A 21699-nucleotide genomic window follows, 5' to 3' on the forward strand; every position below is an offset into this window, starting at 1 on the left:
CACTGCCCACGGAGGGGTTTCCATGCAGGTGCCCAGCAAAAGCCTTCTCTTCAAAGCTCTAGCCAGATGCTAAAGGAGAGGGTACTGCTCTAAGTATCTTTTCTCTCCTGGCTGCATGGTTGACATTCCTCTACAGGTTAGTGTGGGGAGGGGTAAACCAATCCCAGCCATCTGAAGAGAACTTCATATTCAGAATGAGTCTCACCACAGGAATTCTGTGAGAACGATGTAGAGGTGAGGACACCGCTACGGCTTAGCAGCTCACTAGCAAAGCCCATGTCCAAGTATTAACTGGTAGCACATTCCTGGGCAATTTCCTGAGCAGGCACAAGAGGTCAGCAGGAACAACAAAGCATTCAGAGCAGCAGCTCCCAGTCACTGCATGCATCAGAAGTGCCCGGGGAATATGGCCTGGGACTCAGCTTAGACCTACATTGGAATCTGTTGAAGGAGAAACCAGAAATCTCTCCTGCTGCCTTTAATAGTAATTATTCTGTGATAAGAAAAACAATGGCATCATTTTAAACCATAATGATGATTAAATTCAAATATGTGTATTTACTTTGCTTGCACAGATTTCTCTTAAAAGATCTGATGATAATTTCAGGAATCTACTTTTGGTTAGAAACATGGCCATACCCTGAGTAGGAGACTAGTTGTTAAAGATGCTTTATAGATAAGAAATATCTTACCAAAGCTACGATTGCACATGGAGCTGTTAGTTTTGTGACTTGAAAAAGAGTACAGAAATATCTGAAAATACAGTTGCGTTTGGGATCATCCTCAAAGGATTTCCCTGGAGAATTTTGTTGCTGAAAGAACAAAAAAAGGCAATATAAATATCCACACAAGAAAACTTTTTAAGTACTCTTAAGATGGTAGTGTTCCCATTTGTGCCAACCTGCCCCTTAAAATAATTTTGATGGGATAAAATGTCTTTTAGTTTTCAAAAATATAAACAGCGGGATCTTAAAATATTTTTGGTTTCCTGTAAACAGAGATGCTAAGGTGGTCCTATGGCTATCATATGTCTAAAGAAGGAAGTTTTAAATTTTTTATAGTATTTAAACTGATTTAAATTTAAACTGTTTTCTAATTCTATTCACAGACATTGTGCATATTTGTCAGGACTATTTACAAATATTTATATTGTTTGCTGCTATAGAAAATTATCTTTTGAAATGACGCATTTTGTTATCTGGATGGTATATTTACTCCGCTTAGCACATGAATTAAACAAAGCTGCAAGTCAGCTTTTACTCCAGCATGCCCACTTGACAACACTCCTTATATAAGATGATTAGACACAACAGAGGCGAGACTTAAAGGTAGGTGATTTTGAGTTTAGCATGAACTAAACACAACTCTATGAGACAAAAATAGAACCTCAAAGAAAGTGTCACTTACTGAAAGTGGATGTATTGGCTCGTCAAAAATAGCCAGAGATCTATTTGCATATCTATAAAATAAGAATGTACATTTAAGAAATTAATTTGGGAATTGTCAACATCTTAGTAAAGTATCTGCTGGGAGTAGGGCATGGAAGGTGGAGGGAGATACATCTTGTTTGCTTTGGTGAAATTTGTTCACCAAAACAGTTTTTGCAAATTTTTCTCCTGGATCCTGGCCTTCAGAGGGTTGCTTGACCTCTTTTTCTTCAGCACATAATATCTTGAACTGTGAAGTCTTTTCTACATTGATGATCCAGATTGGCCTTTAAATATTGACCCCTGCTAACAGGCAATGGTAATAAACTACATCTGTTTTCACCCCTCTACCCTCATGCTGGAACACAAGAACATTTTATAAAGCAGTAGTGGTTGGCAATAAAGTTTTTAGAGCTTTTATTAAATGTGAATGAGATTCAGCTTTCCCAACTATTTCTTTATTATACTTTTATCATATTTGTTTAAGTAGTTTGAGTTACAAACTTAATTGCCTTTGTATTTTAAAAGAGGTCAGTCTTTAACGAACTTTAAAAAACTAACACATTGTGTGCTCACTTAGGAAACCAATGGTTCTCCAAATGTGGTTTGTGGACCCTGATATTCCCTACGAGGCCCATGATGTCAAAACTTTTTTTTTTTTTTTTTTTTTTTTTGAGACAGGGTTTTGCTCTTTCACCCAGGATGGAGCACAGTGGTACAAATATGGCTCACTGCAGGCTTGACTCCCTGGGTCAAGCGATCCTCCTGCTTCAGCCTCCCAAGTAGCTGGAATGAAATGTGCACACCACCATGCTCAGCTAATTTTTAATTCTTTTTTGATATAGATGGGGTCTTGTCACATTACCCAGGCTAGTCTCAAACTCCTGGTCACAAGTAATTCTCCCACCTTGGCCTCCCAAAGTGCTGGTGTTACAGGTGCCAACCACCACCTATGGCCCAAAATGTTCTTATAAGAATACTAATTAAACTTGAGAAGCTGCTTGAAAATAAAACATAAAAATAATTTATTACTTTCTAAAAGTAGTAAGACATCGCTTGCTTTCTCACTGTTGAACACTTGTAATAATTACATAAAAGCAAAAGTGGGTAAAACTGCTGGTTTCTCAGTATGAATAAGGGCTGTGGTACCAAATTATACTAGTATTCTTTCCGCTCTTCACTGCCCCTCACAGTTTTTATTAAAGTGGCCAGCTTCGCTTCAGAATGTCCTTGATGAAACAGTAAAAATTAATGGTGTTATTAAATCTTGACCTCTCTTTTTAGTACTCTAAGTAGAAAGTTCACATAAAGCACTTCTGCATGCTGAAGTATGATGTTATGTTAAAGAAAAGCACTTGTGATTTAACTGTGAGCTGAACAAGCCAGTTTTTCACAGAGCACCATTTCTATTGAAAGTATGACTGACTGTCATTCTCAAAAAGAAGCCAAGTGAGTCTGTCATTTCAAGGAAAATAACAAGTATTTGTTGTCCATAATAAATCTAATGCTTTCAAGCTAAGAATCAGGAGTTGGAAGACTCATACCTACTACTGTGAGCTTGGCAGCATCTCAATCTGTGAAGACGTTTTTATAATCGTGGTGATGCTAATGAAAGTGAGTTTTTACACTATACATAAACATGATTAATATTTTCCAAATAGCCAATGCATAATGTAAAAGCCAGCAAGGGGAAAGATCCATTCAGTGTACAAGAAAGATCAGTGAGTATTAGTGGAATGAATTCATTGATAGGTACAATCCCACTATAACTATTTTAATAAATCAGCACTTGTGGAGCTTTGGTGTGGTTAAAAATACCCACAATTACCTGAAAGCTTTAAAAATACACCTTTTTGTACTATATATTTGCATGAGGCTAGGTCATCTTTTTATTACTTCTTTACAATAAATTGCAAACAAGACATAAGCAAATACACTGTGGGACCCTTGAAAATTTCAGAGTGAACAGCGTCTTACAGACCAGTCCACAGATGACTCACTTTCACACTGTGAAATACACACTCTACAGCTTGTGTCTATAGTTAACACCTAACAGCGTGTGTCATGTTACACAAGTGATGAGATGGAGTAACAAGGCAGGTTTTCTAAGAGCTCACCTGTGCTTTATGTTGTAATATATTGCCAAAGTCACACTGTGGAGGGAAAAAAAAATATTTTTAACTACTGACTTTATCACTTGTTTGGCCTGAAGATATGTTTTTAAAACGGGGAGGAAAGAACCTTCTCAGTGGCCCTGAAATCCTCTTGTTCAAAGCAGTACTATATGAGCACTTTTCTTTTGTTTTAGCTCCCTGGATTTATAGCAAAAATAGGAGAACCAAACTGCTAGGCAATATGCTGTTAGAAGACGTTTCTGCTGATGGTTATTATATATACATAATTACATATTTTCCCTGTCATTTGCTCTTTTACCCATAGAACCTGTAATCTTTTGCAAGTCACTTACATCCATGTGTACATATGCTTATATTGAGACCATATAGTAATGTTTTGCTTTTTAAGTGGCTAGGCCCTGCATTTCAACTGATTTAGTTCACCACCTACTCACCCGTTTGTCATTATTTCCCTAAAAGCACATAATGAATGTGCTTTATACCAATTAAAGTAATTTAAAGTCACCTATGCATAATTATTAGCAGGAAATTTATTAGTAAACATAATGCACACAAAAATCAATGACACTTGTAACTATCCTGAAATAAGCAGCACTAAACACACAATGTAACACCACATCATACAATATTCATGACAGATATTTCCACATTAGTTTAAACAAAATATTAGTGAACAAATACAACTCTTCAGATGCATGTTACTGTGGTCCTAAGTCATCCTCAATGTTGTGTGTCAGCAAACAGGGGCTTCTCCTGGATAAGTTCTGTGCTTCCATTTGCCTTCATCATTTAAAATGAGGCTCAGAATAATTTGAGAAGGCAAATTTGAGTTGTAAAAAGTAGGTCTTACAACATTATTAGCATCTAAGATGGATATTTCTATAGTGCCTCAAACAGTTTCATCTCCAAATTGATTTTAAAATCACAGAATTGGAAGTTACATGCTGAAAAGACCACTGAAGCTTACATGACACTCCATGAACCACCCATTTTACAAATAAGAGAACCAAGAGTTCAAACTAATTTGCCCAAGGTCCCCACATAGTGCTTTTGTGAAGTGCAGGTGTTCACAAAATCCTATGGTATGGGTTAAATTAAAGCATATGCACACATACATAGAAATGACGCACACAGTCGAAAGGCTCTATGGGTAGAAAGAAGAGCAAATGACAGGGAAAACGTGTTAGATATATGTTAGAACTATCACTCCTCCATGCAAAGGAAGCAGTGGCCCCCATGTTTGCTGCACACTGGATCACCCAAGGAGCTTTAAAAACAGCCTCACCACCAGCTGGAGACATTGTGATTTAGTTGGCGTTGGACATGATTTGGGCATCAGGGTTGTTGGTAAAGTTCCCCAGGTGATTCCAATGTGCAACAAAGTTTGGGAATGACTGAGTTAGGGTTAAGATCAGAATCATCTGGGATGCTTTTATTCATATAATGATGCCTCACATACTTACGCATTTTTCTAAAAGGCTTGGGAGTGCCCAGAGATGGAGGGAATGTGGAGTTGGGAAGATGCATGTGTTTGCAGGCATATATTTTGAAGAAACATATATACATGATTCTAATATGGCCCAATCATCCCTTTGAGAACAATGGACTAGTAACCATGAAAAACATTCTTCAAAATCTTTCCAAAAAGCCAATTTGCTGTATTAATTTGCTCAGTAAACCTTTATTTCACCGAAAGTAAATATACCAAATGATCCCTTCTAAAATTTGAGAGCAAATTAAAACTAACTGTACTTCAAAAATAGACTTCTAGGCCAGGCGTGGTAGCTCATGCCTGTAATCATAGGACTTTGGGAGGCTGAGTTAGGTGGATTGCTTGATCTCAGGAGTTTGAAACCAGCCTGGTCAACACAGTAAAACCCTGTCTCTAAAAAAGAAAAGAAAATTCTATTTTAAAAACACGTGTAGGAATTAGGGTATGCTGGATGAAAAAGCAGAACCTCTACTTGTTTGAGCAAGGTGAAGCTTAAAACTCCTTTTGAATGGCATACTGAAACATCAGAATCTTTTGAAATCAGAAGAAACCAGGGACTCTAGCCAAAACAGAGTGGGTTTTTACTTAAGGCTGAATACAAACATTAAGTGATGACTCCATAGAGGCCAAAGCTCAGGGCTTTAAACATTGGTGGAGTCCAGTTCCTGCTGAAACACAATTTGATCTCAATAATTGTTATACATGAGAGAGGGAAGTGATATTATTATGAGTGTAAATTTACCATTTATAATTAAAGTAGAAGTTGCTGACAAATTAGCTTAAAAAGCAAGTAAAATGGAAACAAAATTAAGCTTGTACACTAGTCATGGTTATAGACTGGAAAGTTGCTAGGGATAAGAACATTAATATTCTGAGGGAGTACCTCTCAAACCGTTTTCCCGAAAATCAACACTCATAATCTAAGGAGATGTTAATAACATTCCCTGGACACATCCAATGGAACTGGGCTTTGTTGTGGTTTTTTAAATAAACTCGAACCCTTCGTTCGAGGGTGCTTTGAAAAGACATGTCTGATTATGGCCTATGAAGTGCTCATGCATGATGGGAACAGTTAAATGCAGATACACTGTGCACCACTGGAGGACAAGCTGTTCCTTCTTCCAAGAGAAGTTTCCAAAGTAGCACCCATGGTCTTAGGCCTGTAGCCCATAAAGAACTAATAATTTTTCCCAGAAACATCCAATAAAAGGCACCTCTCCTTCCCATTGTGTCAACACTGTCATAACATAAATGCATCAAATGAAGAGCTATGGATTTTCTGGGGTTGCTTCTTTGGGAACTGGCTTTCTCTTCTACCACACAGTGTCTAAGATTAAAAGAGAAACAGAAAATTCATATTTAGGTCCTGGAAATCCATATATCATTGAAATCAGTTTCTTAAACTGCTTGCTGAAAAGGGCAACCAAACGGATGAAATGATAGAGGATGGCCGGGATGCTTTTAGCTTATAGGGGTTTGTCACTCAGCCCTCGGAAACCTCATCGTACTCACCTTTCCAGTGTGTGTCCAAGATCAGGTTTGCTGACTGTGCTGTTATCTAGCAATATGGTGGAACATGAGCTGTATTTTCTATCAAGACGCCATGGAGGTATCTGAAGGAGAAGGAAGATAGAGGAAAATGTTTACAGCAGGCTGAACCTACAAAAGTGTGGGCTTTTTACCTTAGTAAAAATGTCAAACAATAAAGCATTAAGGTATTTCTTATACCCTGTGACCTGCCTGAGTGTGGTATCATGAGCAGCTCTATGGGAAACTCACTGGAGGTGCGTAACTTCTGCAGATGATGTTCGAGGACTGGGTTATGAAATTCTGCCCTTGCTATGATACCAATCATCAAACCTGGAAAGCGTCTATTATTAATTCCCCTTACAAATAATGGGAAAAGTTTAAAATAAGATTTCCTGCTTTTTTTTTATTATGCAGTAAAAAGCAGCTATTTTCTATTTCTTTTATTCATTAACTACAATAAAATGTCATACATTAAATAATACTGGCACAGGAGCATTTTTATTGCAGTAAATAAAGACCTCATACTACATTCACTAAATTACTAATCCTAAGTCACTCATTCAAGAGACAGTGTGATGGAAGCAGTGTTTTAGGGTCAGAGACTCTGTGTGCCAGGGAGGCTCAGTGACCAAACAAGTCAGGGGCCATAGATTTCTCTGGGCATCTTTCCTTGGCGGAAGATAGAAAAAGTACTGCTTTAAGATGCTCTCACATCTAAAAATCAGATGATGGAAACAGCTTTGGGAATTTAACTTTCACTTCATGTTTACATAAGACTGCTGTTACATTACTCAAATGAGAACTTCCGAGAATACTTTGCATTCATTTCAAAAGTTGATTGATTTTATTCTGTAAGTTATTTGACACACATCATGGCACTGTCCTGCCTCACTCATGCTGCTCTCTGCCCAGAATACCAATTTCTTTCCCCCTTGTCCCAGCAGGCTTCACCTCCTCTGCCTTCTGGGATCCCTCTGCCAGCAGCCACACCACAAAATATTTCCAATTGTGTGTACTCGTTGGTCTAATGCACCGTGTGTTACATGATAGCAACTGTCTGCAGAGCATCCCCCTGGTGAGAAAGTAAGCCTCTCCAGGGGAGGGAGAGCCCTTCCTCTCCTACCTGCAGCTGCTGAGCACAGGATGTGGGAGAAATTAAGGAGTTCAATAAGTGCTTGGCAAATTATTTAAATCAGTTACAATTTGGAAGGTAAATCTTCCTACAGTTACAAATCAATGAAAATTTATCTGCAGTGCTACCAGAGAGATGACAATGAATCTTTTGAGCCTTCTAGAAAATAAACCATCTCTAAAACACTTTAAAAGTATCTATTCATTTGTCAAGAGTGCAATAGTCAATATGGAAACTGCCTCATCTATGTTAAGAAAATGCATTTCTTGGCCAGGCACGGTGGCTCACTCCTGTAATCCCAGGACTTTGGGAGACTGAGGCGTGTGGACCACGAGGTCAGGAGTTCAAAACTAGCCTGGCCAAGATGGTGAAACCCTGTCTCTACTAAAGATACAAAAATTAGCCAGGCATGGTGGTTGGTGTGCCTGCAATCCCAGCTACCCAGGAGGTTGAGGCAGAGAATTGCTTGAACCCGGGAGGTAGGGTAGCAGTGAGCCTAGATCATGCCACTGTACTCCAGCCTGGGCAACAGAGCAACACTCCGTCTAAAAAGTAAAAAAATTAAAAAATATAACTCTTTCTTAATAATAATGCCAGTAACCAAATCGAAAAGATCAACAGCATTATTTAAAACCACAAAATACCTATTATTTTAACTTAAAAAAAAAAAAACCTCAGATGAGCCTTCTTCCCTCCTGTTGGGATACGCTTGTCTGCATCATGTTATCACCCTCTTCCATCAGGGTCTCCCACAGGTACGTGAAAGACAGGGTAGGGAGAAGATCTAGTGGTTGTTTATAAAAGTAGACAGCATTTGAAAACTGCCTGTAGCCAGTAATCAGAAATATCCATACAGTCTAACACCATTTTGCTTGTTTCAGATGCTTCTTACTGTAAATTCACTTATTTCTTAACAAAAATTCCAGATGTTTTTGAGCAATATTACTATTTGAAGGACCAAATTCTCCTTCAAGGTAGAAATGTTTTAACTGTAGCTAAACTCTTATGTCTCTTAAGCTACTCTATTAATGTGTATACTTTACATTAACAGTGTATGTGGGTCAATGAATATACTTTGACTGTCTCAAAAAACAAATATAGCATGAAAAATGAAAATTGACTCATTCAGATACTTCTATTCAAAGTGAAAGAAGGTATCCCTTAAGGTCACTACTATTAGGGGTAATACAGCATAATACTACATGATAACAAAACTTGATTCTGAGAAAAAATCCATTTATGAGAATAAAAAGAACAGGAAAATAATACATCAAAACACAGACTAATTGGTATAGCTTCAGGTGATATCTGTCCTCATTTTCTTCTATTTAACATTTCTTATAATGAATGCATATTGGATTGTGGATTTTTTTGAGAGGAAGTCTTGCTCTGTTTCCCAGGCTGGAGTGCAGTGGCCTGATCTCAGCTCACTGCAACCTCTGCCTCCCATGTTCAAGCAATTCTCCTGTCTCGGCCTCCCATGTAGCTGGGATTATAGGCATGTGCCACCATGCCAGGTTAATTTTTGTAATTTTAGTACAGATGGGGTTTCACCATATTGGCCAGGCTGCTCTCAAACTCCTGGCCTCAAGTGATCCCCCAAAGTGCTGGGATTACAGGTATGAGCCACCGACACGGTGACTCTCAGGATCACTTTTTTCTCCCCACTTTTTTACAAGACATATTTCAGATAGTTTTTAAACAATTAATGACTTTTAACTAACTTAAAAATTTCTAACACTTTGTGCACTAACAGAACAGCTCTATTTATGTTGCACAGCAATGGGACCACATGGCATGTATGGAGTTTGGATAGAATTCTTACATAAGGCCTGAGTGGAAAAGTGTAATATGCTTATTGTAGGTAAAAATAGAAATTGTCTGAATTAATGTAATAATTATGTCAAATTTAAACTTAGATTTACACTTACATATGGGTTCTAAATTTGGATTAAATATGATGTATTGACCAGAAATTTATTTTCTCTTCTTTCTGAAATCTCATTAGCATTCATCATAAAATAAACATTATACACAGGACCAGGAGACAGGATTGGCGGCAGATGATTCTGAGTCAATGCTGCAAGGTGAAAAGCAGATAGAGGAGTGGCAACTGACATGAAAGCACAACTTTGGAGCTGACAGGGAGTGACTTGAACAGAAACAAGCAATATTGTTTGTTTTAAAGAACCCAACCCAGGCTCCAAACTCAGAGGCACATGGTACCTGGGAAGGTAGGGTGAAACACATAACAGAAGCCAGCAAGGTCAACTGTAAATCTGTGCTTAGAGCCCCAAGTCCACCTCTCCTCTCAAAAGGAATTTGGATGTGTATTATCTGGATATATTATACCTGAGGATATCTGGGCTCAGAGCTTTTATTCCCAGGACTAAAACCTGGGAAATGGGAACAAATTGCACACACAAAGTGAAACTGCACCTTCCTTCCCAAACCTGCTTCTGGAAAGCCAGCAGCCAGGCTTGCACTGCCAAGGCAGAAAATTGGGTGACCGTTTTTGGAAGAAAACTGAAACATCATACCCTCACATAATACACTGATGTCCCCCAAATGAAAAGCTGGCTCGACTTCCAAATCCCCACAGTGACACTCCTCGGGGAACAAAGGTCCTGCTTCCAATTAGAGAAAGCCAAAGACCACCATGCATTTGAGGGAAACCCCCAATGACAGATCAAAACAATAGGAGAAATGAATTCCTGGGACCAGTAAAAATTCAGGAGCAAAACTGTTTTTAAAAATCTTAAAATGTCCTTAAGGTGTTAAAAAAAATCAATAGAACAGTTAGTGGAGAAAGTCAAAGACTCTCTAAGAGGCAGAACAAAAGACAAATTGGAAAATAGGAGGGGAAGAAATTAAAGATCAATACAGAAATACTGGTCTAGGAGGCCCAACATCTGAATCATAAGAATACTAAAATAATAATAATAATAAAACAGAGAAAGTAGGAAAATTCTCTAAAAGAGATAGTCTGCAGACTTAATAGCCACAATAAAATGTCCCCTCCAAGCTTTATTATACAATTTCAGAATCCCAGAGATAGAGAAAGTCCAAAAAAGCTTGAGAAATGTAAAAATTGGTTACGTATGATGTACCACACAATGGTAACAGTTTCAAGAACAGCATAATGAAAACACAATAGAAAATTGTCTTCTGAGCCATGAAATTTAGTTTTCACTCTAGAATTTTATACTCTATAACAAAGGAGGGGTTTTGAGAGAGGCTAGAATTCTATATATGCGTGTCCATGAGCCTTTCCTTGGAAACTGTGCTCCAGCACCACTGGGGAGTAACACAAGGCAGAGGACAAGGCACAGTCTAGGACTCAGGGATCCAACATGAGTGGTGGCAGAAGAGTTTGAAGAGGGCTCCCAGGCAAACAGGCCCAGGACAGCCTAGGAAAACAGAGACTATCCTGGAGGAGGATAACCAGAGGCCAAGGAGAGTCACTTCAAGAAAAAACATGGAACATATGTTTTAGTAGGTAAAATATTATTTTTTGATAGGCATGTAACAAATGTCACAACACTTGGGGAAAGAAGAGCTATTAAAAAAAAAAAAAAAAGGCAAAGGAACACAGTCGGAAAATTAATTCCACACACAAAATAATGAAGGATGTGAAAACAAGGAGGCCAGTTAGGGTCCAATGGTCGCATTTGGCTTTATGAGCTATCACGGGCTAGGAAAAAGGGGGTTATCTGGGAGAAGTGCAGAAGTGCTTAAATTTAAGAGAAAGAATGAAGGATGTACAAAGATGAGGCACAGTCAGAATACTCTATGACTCAGCAGTGAATAATATGTGCTTAGTCATAATCATGTAAATACCAATTAATTATTTAATAAAAAATGTGTTAGAGGTGGGAGAAAGAAACAGGGAGGTAAATAAGGTTACAGTGGAGTGAGGAAGTTATGCTTTCACCTGCTATGACAAGAAGTCAGCAGAAAGTGTTGAAGAAAATGGACTTAGTTATTTTTTATTTGATTTGATTTAAAAAGATTAATTTTCTTTTTTTTTTTTTTTTTGAGACAGTTTCACTCTGTCACCCAGGCTGGAGTGCAGTGGCATGATCTCAGTTCACTGAAACCTCCGTATCCTGGGTTCAAGCAATCCTTTTGCCTCAGCCCCCTAAGTAGCTGGGATTACAGGCATGCACCACCACACCTGGCTAACTTTTGTATTTTTAGTAGAGGCGGGGTTTCACCATCTTGGCCAGACTGGTCTTGAACTCCTGACCTCGTGATCCACCAGCCTCGGCCTGCCAAAGTGCCGGATTATAGGCGTGAGCCACCTCATCCAGCCAAAAGATTAAATATTTACGGCAGATCTTTATATCACAACCAAATTATGTAACTTAAATGTCAGACACCCTTAAAAATGGGCACAGTAAACCAAAGACTTTCCTGTATAAATCTGATGCTTAGGAAAATAGAAGAGATTTAGAAAATCCACCAAAAAAGGATCATGCTAACAGCACTGGCTCCCTGTTAAATTTTTAAGGAATCTTGACAGACTTTTAATTCAAACAATTGATTTCTTCACTTTTCAAAATCTTACTTACATGATATAGGCGAGAGGTCCTCTTTTCTTGCACTAAGAATGAAAAAATAAATCAATTCTGGTGTAAATACTATAGAATAAACGTAGTTGCTAATCATCTGATTATCACTATAGAAAAATGTGACAAAATTCCACTTTAAAAAATTCTTACCAACAAAATGTATAATTTAAATAATCTGGCATGATTAATCTCATAAAGTAAAATCTAAAAAATAGTTTTATTTTTGACCTAACAGATATTCTATTACATAAAACTGAAAGAATCCCCATGCACACAAGGAAAGGCAAAACCAATTAGGGAACATATGTGCCCTGCAAATCTCATGTTGAAATGTAGTCTCCAGTGTTGGAGGTGGGGAAGTGTTTGGATCATGGGGGCAGATCCCTCATGAATGGCTTAGCACCATCCCCTTGGTGATGAGTGAGTTCCTGCTCTGAGTTCATGCATAATCTTCTTGGGTTTTTGTTGTTGTTGTTGTTGTTCTGAGACAGGGTCTCACTCTGATGCCCAGGCTGGGGTACAGTGGCATGATTATGGTTCACTGCAACCTTGACCTCCTGGGCTCAAGTAATCTTCTCACCTTAGGCTCAAGAATAGGAGGGCTGCAGGCATGCACCACCACACCTGGCTAATTTTTAAATTTTCTGTAGAGACAGGGTCTCACTATGTTGGCCCAGGCTGGTCTCAGACTCCAGCCTCAATTGATCTGCCTGCCTCAGCCTCCCAAATACTGGGGTTACAGGCATGAGCCACTGCACCAGGCCTGATCTGCTTATTTAAAAGCATGCAGCACCTCTCACTCTCTCTTGCTCCTTCTCTCACCGTGTGAAAAATGACTTCTTCACCTTCCACAGTGATTATTAGCTTCTTGAGGCCCTTGCCAGAAGCAGATGCTAGCACCACACTTTCTGTACAGCCTGTAGGACTGTGAGCCAATGAAGCCTCTTTTCTTTATAAATTATCCAGTCTCAGGTATTCCTTCATAGAAATGCCAAAATACAGGACAGATGAGAAATTCAGCTAATAAAAAATTTACCTATTGTACATCTGAACCCCTAAGTAGTAGTGTTTTCTGATTCTACACTTACACATAGTTTACTTTCATTACCAGGATCTAATAGCTGACAGCTCTAAGAACCAGTTTCTGACCAGGAGCCAATCTCCAGATGCACTAGAATCCCTGCAAGTATCCCAAATGACTTATCGGGCATCTATTAATATGTTATCAAAAAAATAAATGGGTCTTTACACAACTGGAAAGTAGCCTATCTTAAACTCAAATGTTAAAATGAGTGTGCCAACCTAATTGAACACGGCATCCTCAGCACACAAAATCATTTTGTTCTAACACAGGTCCGAAGAATAAAAGCTACAAGGGGGAATTGGGCCACGCTTCGTTCCCTACAATGCCTCCTCCTCTGAAGTTGAACTGGCCTCATGGACACACATTTCTCACTGCTGAAGAGATGGGGACATGGGGTAGGTTTTCTTCCACTTTCATACACTCCATGTGTGAGAAGCCCATGGCTCTGCAAGAAACTGAGAAATACAACAATCCTAACCGGAAGTTACCAGCTCGAGACAGGCAAAGTCCACACAAACTATGAAAATGCGGGGGAGAAACCCATTTTGTATTGTGCGGCATTCCTTCAGATGTTATTATAGAACCCCCACTTCTTGTATTCCTACTGTTGAAATTAACTGAAAAACATGGTGTGTGGCATTTTTGAAAATAAACTAAGATTTAGCAGAATGTTACAAAAATAAGCAGTAGTACAGAAAAATCCTACAGTTCTAATTCTTTTCCTAAAATAAGCAGGATGTGGAAACTTTACACTACTTTCACATACTAAGGCTAACCTGGATAACAGCACAGGCCATGTTTACATTTCCATTACATTCGAGTGAAAAAGTTCTGAGTAGCATGAACATGGATGTGATAGGCTCATGTGGTTAGAGCATTGTGCAAAAAGAAGGCCAACAGCACAGATTCAATCTAGAACAACAAATTCTTTTAATTTGTTCAAGTGAAATCCAAGCTGTAGCCTAAATCCTATCACTCATCATCAAAATATACTCTTTGGAACAAGGGAAAAACGGCAAAGACCTATGAAGAAAAAGGCATATATCCGTAACTACTACACTAAATCATGTGGCCAATTAATTGCATTGATAAAAATGTTGCCAAAGGTATAAACACAAAGTCTGCAAGTTTCCATGAACTAGTGACAACTAAAGGAAATTATGTCACCTATTAAAATAAGTAAGTAAATATATTAAATATTAAAACATTTTAACTACTATCTGAGTTCCTCTAAATACTTTCTGTAATACACAAAACAGAAAGTTTGTAGCTTTTTGCTTGGAGGAAGAAGCAATATTGTCTTACCACTCATTTGATATTTTCTCAGGAAGAGTGTGCCTTCCCTTGGATGGTCAGAAGCAAAATCTGTAGAGGAAGAAGGAAAAATGTAATAATTTAAGTGAGTAGAAAAGATGCTTTTTAAAGCTACACAGCCATTTTAATCACTTTTAACAGTCTTGAGAAAAGTTTTACTAATAAATGTAAAGAAAATAAATGCCACAATGTCACAGTTCTACTGGAGAATGCAAAAAATCACAGAAGTTTTCCACACATGTGGAAAAAAACCAGGCTGTGTCTGGGACTTCTTTTTAAATTTTGCACCTAAATAAATTGATGCAACTTGTAGATGAATCATACACATGCCCTCCTCCTTCTTATTATCAAATATACCCACCCTCCTCTATGCTGCTATTACCAGCACATTTCAGGGAAAGTCTCAAGCAGCAAGTGATGCTGTGGTCAATTACTGTCAGACACCGGCTCGATATGTCAAATATGTTAAAACAAAGAGCTATTTTGGGCAAAAAACACTTTTTTAAAGAGACAGGGTCTCACTCTGTTGCCCAGGCTGGCGTGGTGCAATGGTGCGATGGAGCCAGCACAGCTCACTGAAGCCTCACACTCCTGGGCTTAAGAGATCCTCTTGCAGCTGAGACTATTGGTGCAAGCTACCACATCTGGCTAATTTTTGACCACGTTTTTTTTTCGTAGAGACAGGGTGAAATGAGACATACATGGAAATGTGCTGTAAATCCTAAAGAATGATATAGTCTGTTTTGGACTCTCATCCAACACTACCCATCTATCACTTAGTGTATAAAACCACTGAGAGGCTTACCTTACACCACCAAACAAGGAACAACATTCACAAGTACCAAAGTTTAAAGAGAAGAGCTGTAAGACACTTCCTCTACAGAAATGAAATCTGTAGCATACATTTTCTATTTTGAAAACTTAGTTTTCCGCCAGCCTGGGGGGATGACAAAGGGGCCAGAACTGGGCACTGGGGCAGGGAGGAGGAGAGAAACCTCTAGATGATGCAGGGAAAAAGAATGAGGGAGACGGTGGGCAGGCAAGAAGCAACGCCAGTCCTCCTGCCTGGTCTCTGGGCCTAGGAAAGCTGGCTAGAGGCAGAAGGCAGGAGCCCAAGGCTGTGGATGCCTCTAGTGGGGACCTTGGGTCAGCGGCAGCCAGAGGCGCGCCTGAGGGCAAACAGTATCAGTCGCCTCCTTACCTTTGGGCATCTCCTGGTCGCCGACGTGCTGCAGGTCATGGCCCTCTTGGGCTCCGAAATCAGACTGGGCAGACTCCACAGCAGGGGGGTGTGGTGCCACTGCCACCTCCGCCTCCCTGATGTTACAGCTGGAGGGCGGTTCCGTCCACTGCATCCTGACCTGGCTTTGCTTGGGACTGGCATTGGGGAGCAGCATGTTCCATCTGTGGCGCCTCCGCTCCTCTCTGCCTTGGCCTGTACCTTTGCTTGACAATGCTTCACAGATTTCAGCGCTGCAGGACAACTCCCCAGACCCCCTGTGCTGGGCCCGCTTGGGGCTGGCATTGGGGAACAGCATGTTCCATCTGCTGTGCCTCCGATCCTCTCTGCCTTGGCCTGCACCTCCGCTTGCCACCGCCTCATAGATGTCAGAGCCACAGTACAGCTCCGCAGACCCCCTGGACAGACCCTGCCTGGGGCTGGGGTTGGTGCCCAAGCAACAGCTCAGCGTGTTCCCCATGGGGTAGCCCCGCTCCTCTCCAGCAGCTTGGGCCTTCCCTTGCTTCCAAGTCTGCAGAGCTCAGCACTTCCACCTCTTCCCAACAAGGGCACGCTGGCAGGGCCAGCCCCTGGCTATGGGGCTGCACCCCACTAGCAGCCCGCACCCCGCCTCTGCCGCCTCCCCTGAGCCGACTTGTCTGCAAGGGTCCCTTGGGAACCTGCTTGGTTTATTTAGAATGGGTCTAGATGCAAGAAACCTGATAGCTGTGATTGCGGAGAAGAGAGCACACAGGGAGCTCCTTCTCCTTCCACTGCTTCCCACCAACTGAACAAGGTTGCCCTGCCAACCGCCAGAGCTCCCTCCTGGTTCCCAGGAACCAATCAGACCCAGAGTCCCCTCCACGCGCCCGCGCCCCCATTGTGATGTGGGAGCCTAGGTCCCTGGCTCACCAGGCCCCGCCCTGCTGGCAGCCCCGCCCCCACCTTTCATTCATTGCTGGCTGCTGGGAGCTTTCAGGTTGCTCCACTGTGAGGAAGTTTCTAGAGATCATCACTTTACAATGAACTATACTAAACCAAAATCTGCTTCATGCATTATCTGGCATCCAAAGAATGCCCTTTCCCCTGTGGCCTGTGAGGCTTTTAGAAACTAGAGAGACCCAGGTGCTTTCAGAAAAAGCATTGCCATGAACTTAGTCTACCCTGTGATGTCAACTTATATTTTCAATATATATATAGATTCAACACATATATATTCAATTTACATTTTTGGAAAATAACACACATATTCAATAAAACAAGAGTAATAGGGGAAATTTCCTAAGATTTATGCACTAAGTATATCACATTTTTCTAATTACCACTTTGATAGAGCAACTTAGAATCTATGGTTTCAGCAAATGAAGAGGCTTATATAAAAGTAAACCAGGCCAGACGCGGTGGCTCATGCCTGTAATCCCAGCACATTGGGAAGTCGAGGAGGCTGGATCATGAGGTCAGGAGATGAGACCATCCTGACTAACACGGTGAACCCTGTCCCTACTAAAAATACAAAAAATTAGCTGGATGTGGTGGCACATGCCTGTAGTTCCAGCTACTCAGGAGCTGAGGCAGGAGAATCTCTTGAACCCAGGAGGCGGAGGTTGCAGTGAGCCCAGATTGCACCACTGCACTCTAGCCTGGGCAACAGTGAGGTACCATCTCAAACAAAAAAAGAAAAGAAAAGAAAACCACCACATAATACAATATTTTAAATGTCATTATCATTGCTATTGTTTTTTGTTTTTTGTTTTTTTTTGACAGAATCTCACTCTTGTTGCCCAGGCTGGAGTGCAGTGGCACCATCTCGGCTCACTACAACCTCCACCTCCTGGGTTCAAATGATTCCCCTGTCTCAGCCTCCTGAGTAGCTGGGGTTACAGGCATGCGCCACCACGCCCAACTAATTTTGTATTTTTAGTACAGACAGGATTTCTCCATGTTTGTCAGGCTGCTCTCGAACTCCTGACCTCAGGTGATCCACCCGCTTTGGCCTCTCAAAGTGCTGGGATTAAAGGCGTGAGCCACCGCGCCTGGTCGTTGCTCCTTTTAATTAGCAATTACTAAGTAAATGCACTGGGGACTGCTTTGTGACTATGGCAATTTATGTAATCTTTCTCATCCTTGGTTAATCTAAAAAATATGAATAACACAAATTTTATAAACTTGCTCAAAAAATTAAATGAGGGAAATAGAATACTCCTCCCTCCATATATTGGACACTTACAAAATTACAGGCATTGTGTCTAAATTTATACACATGTAACATATGTAAGCCTCATAACAATCCCATCTTTTGTAGGTGAGAAAACTGAGGCTCAGAGAAGTTAAAAACACATTCACCATCGTATAGTAATGAGCGATGGAACCGGCATTCAATCCAGTTCTGTGTGACTCCAAAGGTGGTGGATCATCTTAACAAAGACCAAGTTATACCCGGCACATGTAGGTACTCAAAATATGTGGATTGCCTTTTTCTATCCCCTTATGTGTGAATCTCAGTGGCTTTCACAACCTCAGAACAACCCCACACACCCTGCCACGTTGCCTTTCAGTGGTTCCCTTCTTCTTGGGGATGATTAGGAATCTGCATATTTTGGCTACTTCTTCAATCATCTCCTTATAAACATGTGTGGATAAAGTAATGAAGTTTTCCAGGCCATAGGTTACTAACTGTGAATTAATTGTCTAGCTTATTCATTGCAAATTTGTTTGTAATACAATTTATTACATGAAAAAAATCACAGGATCCACTGAATTTGTGCAGAAAGATCCCAAACTAAACTGCAGGAACATCTTACTGACTACACTGGAAGACCAGCCCGAACACACAAAGCAAGAGTCCCTCCAAAGGCCAGGTGTGGGTGGTTCTTGCCTGTAATCCCAGCAATTGAAAGGCCAAAGTGGTGGATCACTTAAGGCCAGGAGTTCGAGTCCAGGCTGGCCAATACAGTGAGACCCTCTAGGGAAGAGTGAGGATTGCCTGGGCTCTTTGTGTTCCTGAGGCCATTTTCCAATCACTTTTTTTTTTTTTTTAACTTAAAAGGTTGCAGAGTTCTCAGGAACAGTCAGATTCACTGTGGAAGGACCTGAGTCCCATGTGTTCAGCTAGTTTAGACCATCTCCTTGTTCTCCTGGGTGACCTGGCAAATGGATGCTGCCTGCTGTGCAGGCTGCTCAGGTGATTTGTCCAGGCTGACAGTGGGAGGACTATTTTGAGCTTTTTTGCCTCCCAGGGTACCTAGAAGGGCAGTGCAGCAGGCAAAACTTCCTGGGATGTGGGAAAAGCCTGTGTCCTGAATGATGAAAATCTCATTCTTCTTTATTGCAAGCTCCTCGGAGCCAGCAGCATCCTGGTTCCAAATATTGGGGTCGCCATTCATTATTTGGGCTGCCAGATCCTTCTGGAATGTTTCAGAGAACTTCAGGCCATCACCCCCAGCAGAGCCTTAGACTGTTCCACCGAGGCAGCTCGCCTTGGGGGAGGATGTGGGAGTCGTTATTCCACATGTACCAAGTGTACCTGGAGGTTGCCCTTGGTGATGCAGGCCTGCCGCAGATGGCCCACTGAATGGCTTCTCCCCAGTGTGGGTGCCCGCTGGATCTGCAGAGCACCGGCGGCGCGACGGGGCAGGGGGCAGCATCGGCACGAAGCCCAGTCCCACCCCTCTCTTAAGTCCAGCCGTGTCCTGGACTCCCCCCGCAGCAGCGGGCCCTGCCCGGCCTGATGGCCTGGCGGTGACCTTGAGCTCCATCTGTGATCATGGTGGGCGCGGCGCTGGAGACAGGGTGCGGGTCTGTGGAGGGCCCTCCTCTCCGCTGAGGAACTGCAAGCTGAAAGGGGACCTTCCTTGCCAACCGGCGGAGGTGGTGGGGGCGGTGGTCAGGCCCAGGGCGCCCAGAAGCCAGGGGCGGGCTGGCGGGCTGTCCAGCTTCCGGGTCCTGAGCGCTATTCCCTGGGCTCCTCCAGGTTGCCCAGGCCGGGGACTTGGGGAGGAAGCGCTTGCCCAGCACCAGGGCAGTTTCTGTGCCCGGGTCTTCCGCAGCGATAGGTTCGGCGCTGGCCCTTGCAGCGCTTCGCCAAGGAGACAGCTACAGGAGACATTGGCTGTGGCGCGATGCCGACCAGCAGGCGAGGAAGACGCTGCCAGGAGGGCTGAGGCAGAAAAGGGCTTGGCGGGCTTGGCAAGCTTGGCGGCGAGCTCAAGAGGGGCCCTGGCCCCAGCGCTGAGGCGCAGACGTCAAAGAGGCTGCAAAGAGGCGCGATCCGCGAAGCTGGAGGCAGGGGAAGGGGTCGGTTCCGCTCTGGGGGCAGCCAAGGCTAGGAGTGGGGAGGAGCCGCTGGGGAGTCGGGGACGCTGGAGGTGGCGCAGGCTGGGACAGGAACCCGGAGCCGGAGCCCGCGGTGTCGGCAGGGGCCCCTGCGGAGAGCTGGAGCGCCGGGCGCGGGTTCAATGGGGGCAGCTGGCTTGGCCAGGTCAGATGTGCTCAGGGCTGAGCGAGGGCGACAGCCACCGCGGTGCCTGATGGCCCCGGGGCTGCCTGCGTAGGGCCAGGAGCCGCTCCTGGATCCGGGCACAGCCACCCTGCCTGCCTGCAGTAGCCCTGGAGGAACTCGGCGTCACCTGGTGGTGCTCAGCGCCGTCTCCAGCTCCTGCGGTGCTGGGCACTGGGACCGCCGGCGGGGCCCAGCGCAGGTCCCCCTGAAGTCTCTGCTTCTAGAGGCTCGGCATCCTTCTCTGTGGGCGTCACCTTGCCTTCCTGCGCGGGCTCCTCAGAGGCCATGCTCTTGGCCTGGTCGCTAGGCGAGCTGGTAGGATAAGGTTCCGGATTCCTCAGCGGGTGGGGCCCTAGGCTGTGTGCAGTGAGACCATCAGGGGCGGGGTGCCCAGGCTCTTCTGCTGCAGGAAGTCCAGCGGCTGGAGCTCCGCACAGTTTCTCGCTGTAGTTCGTCTCCGGCCGGCTGCTGCTGTCCACCTGCTGTCTGGGTCGTGGGGCTTCCCCCAGTGGCCTGCTGGGGAGTCCCTGCAGGAGGCAACAAAAGATGAGTTTAAAAGTGCTCAGGAGTGAGTGTGAGGCAGAAATGTCAACCCCAGTGCCACGAGTGCAGCCACAGACTGTGCACAGCCTTCCCACAATCATTGTCCTGCATCCCTGTGTCCTGCCATGGGGTTCTCCTTAGTTCCCTTTGTGCTTAATCAGGGAGCTTATTTATCAAATGCTTGAATTCTTCTTTAGAAAAAGGCACTGTAGTAGATGTTTGAGGGAGACAAAAGAGATGAAGACCCTGAAGTTACTTAGAATCTAGTGGCAGAGATTTGAAAGCATGCGTACCCCCAGGGATAGCCTTTCTTTGGCACCTCCCCACCTTGCTCTCCTGGTCCCCCCATATCATACATTGGGCAGCCTGGTTGATTTTCTCCCCAGTCATTAATTCTGCTTTCTAAGCATCACTGCCCCTCTCTGCAGGTGGGGCTTCAATGGAACCTTTCCACTAAGACTCTTATCATAGCCCTACATCTTCATCTCTCTCCCCAGTCCCACTGTCATCCTGATCACTTCTCTGTCCACATGACAGATGGTCTAGCCTATGTAGTCGCTGGACCTCATCCACAGTGACATTCACCTCTGCTGCATTGCAGCCCTGCACTGTTGGCCACACCTTAGCATCCTCACATATGGCTGCTCCTCAGCTGCTGCTGTATGCTCCGGTATCTCAGGGGACAATTCTTCCAGCTCTGTGACCCCTGCTTGCCAACCCATTGACATCTGCATTCCCTGATCTCTATAGA

General features: G+C 42.9%; 1 protein-coding gene and 1 pseudogene across 1 annotated transcript; one reads left to right on the top strand and one right to left on the bottom strand.

Moving 5' to 3' along the window:
• The window catches only part of LOC103233516 (SHC SH2 domain-binding protein 1-like), a 632774-nt pseudogene that overhangs the window by 534658 nt on the left and 76417 nt on the right, over positions 1–21699 (top strand).
• Positions 19925–21670, bottom strand: LOC119623274 (putative uncharacterized protein MGC34800). The gene is given in 7 exon segments (XM_073015690.1): positions 19925–20161; positions 20163–20375; positions 20377–20449; positions 20451–20523; positions 20526–20625; positions 20660–20932; positions 21584–21670. Coding segments are annotated over 7 exon segments (870 nt in total). The 3' UTR covers positions 19925–20110.

This window comes from Chlorocebus sabaeus, chromosome 5 (assembly GCF_047675955.1).
Source record: "Chlorocebus sabaeus isolate Y175 chromosome 5, mChlSab1.0.hap1, whole genome shotgun sequence".
Lineage (NCBI taxonomy): Eukaryota > Metazoa > Chordata > Mammalia > Primates > Cercopithecidae > Chlorocebus > Chlorocebus sabaeus.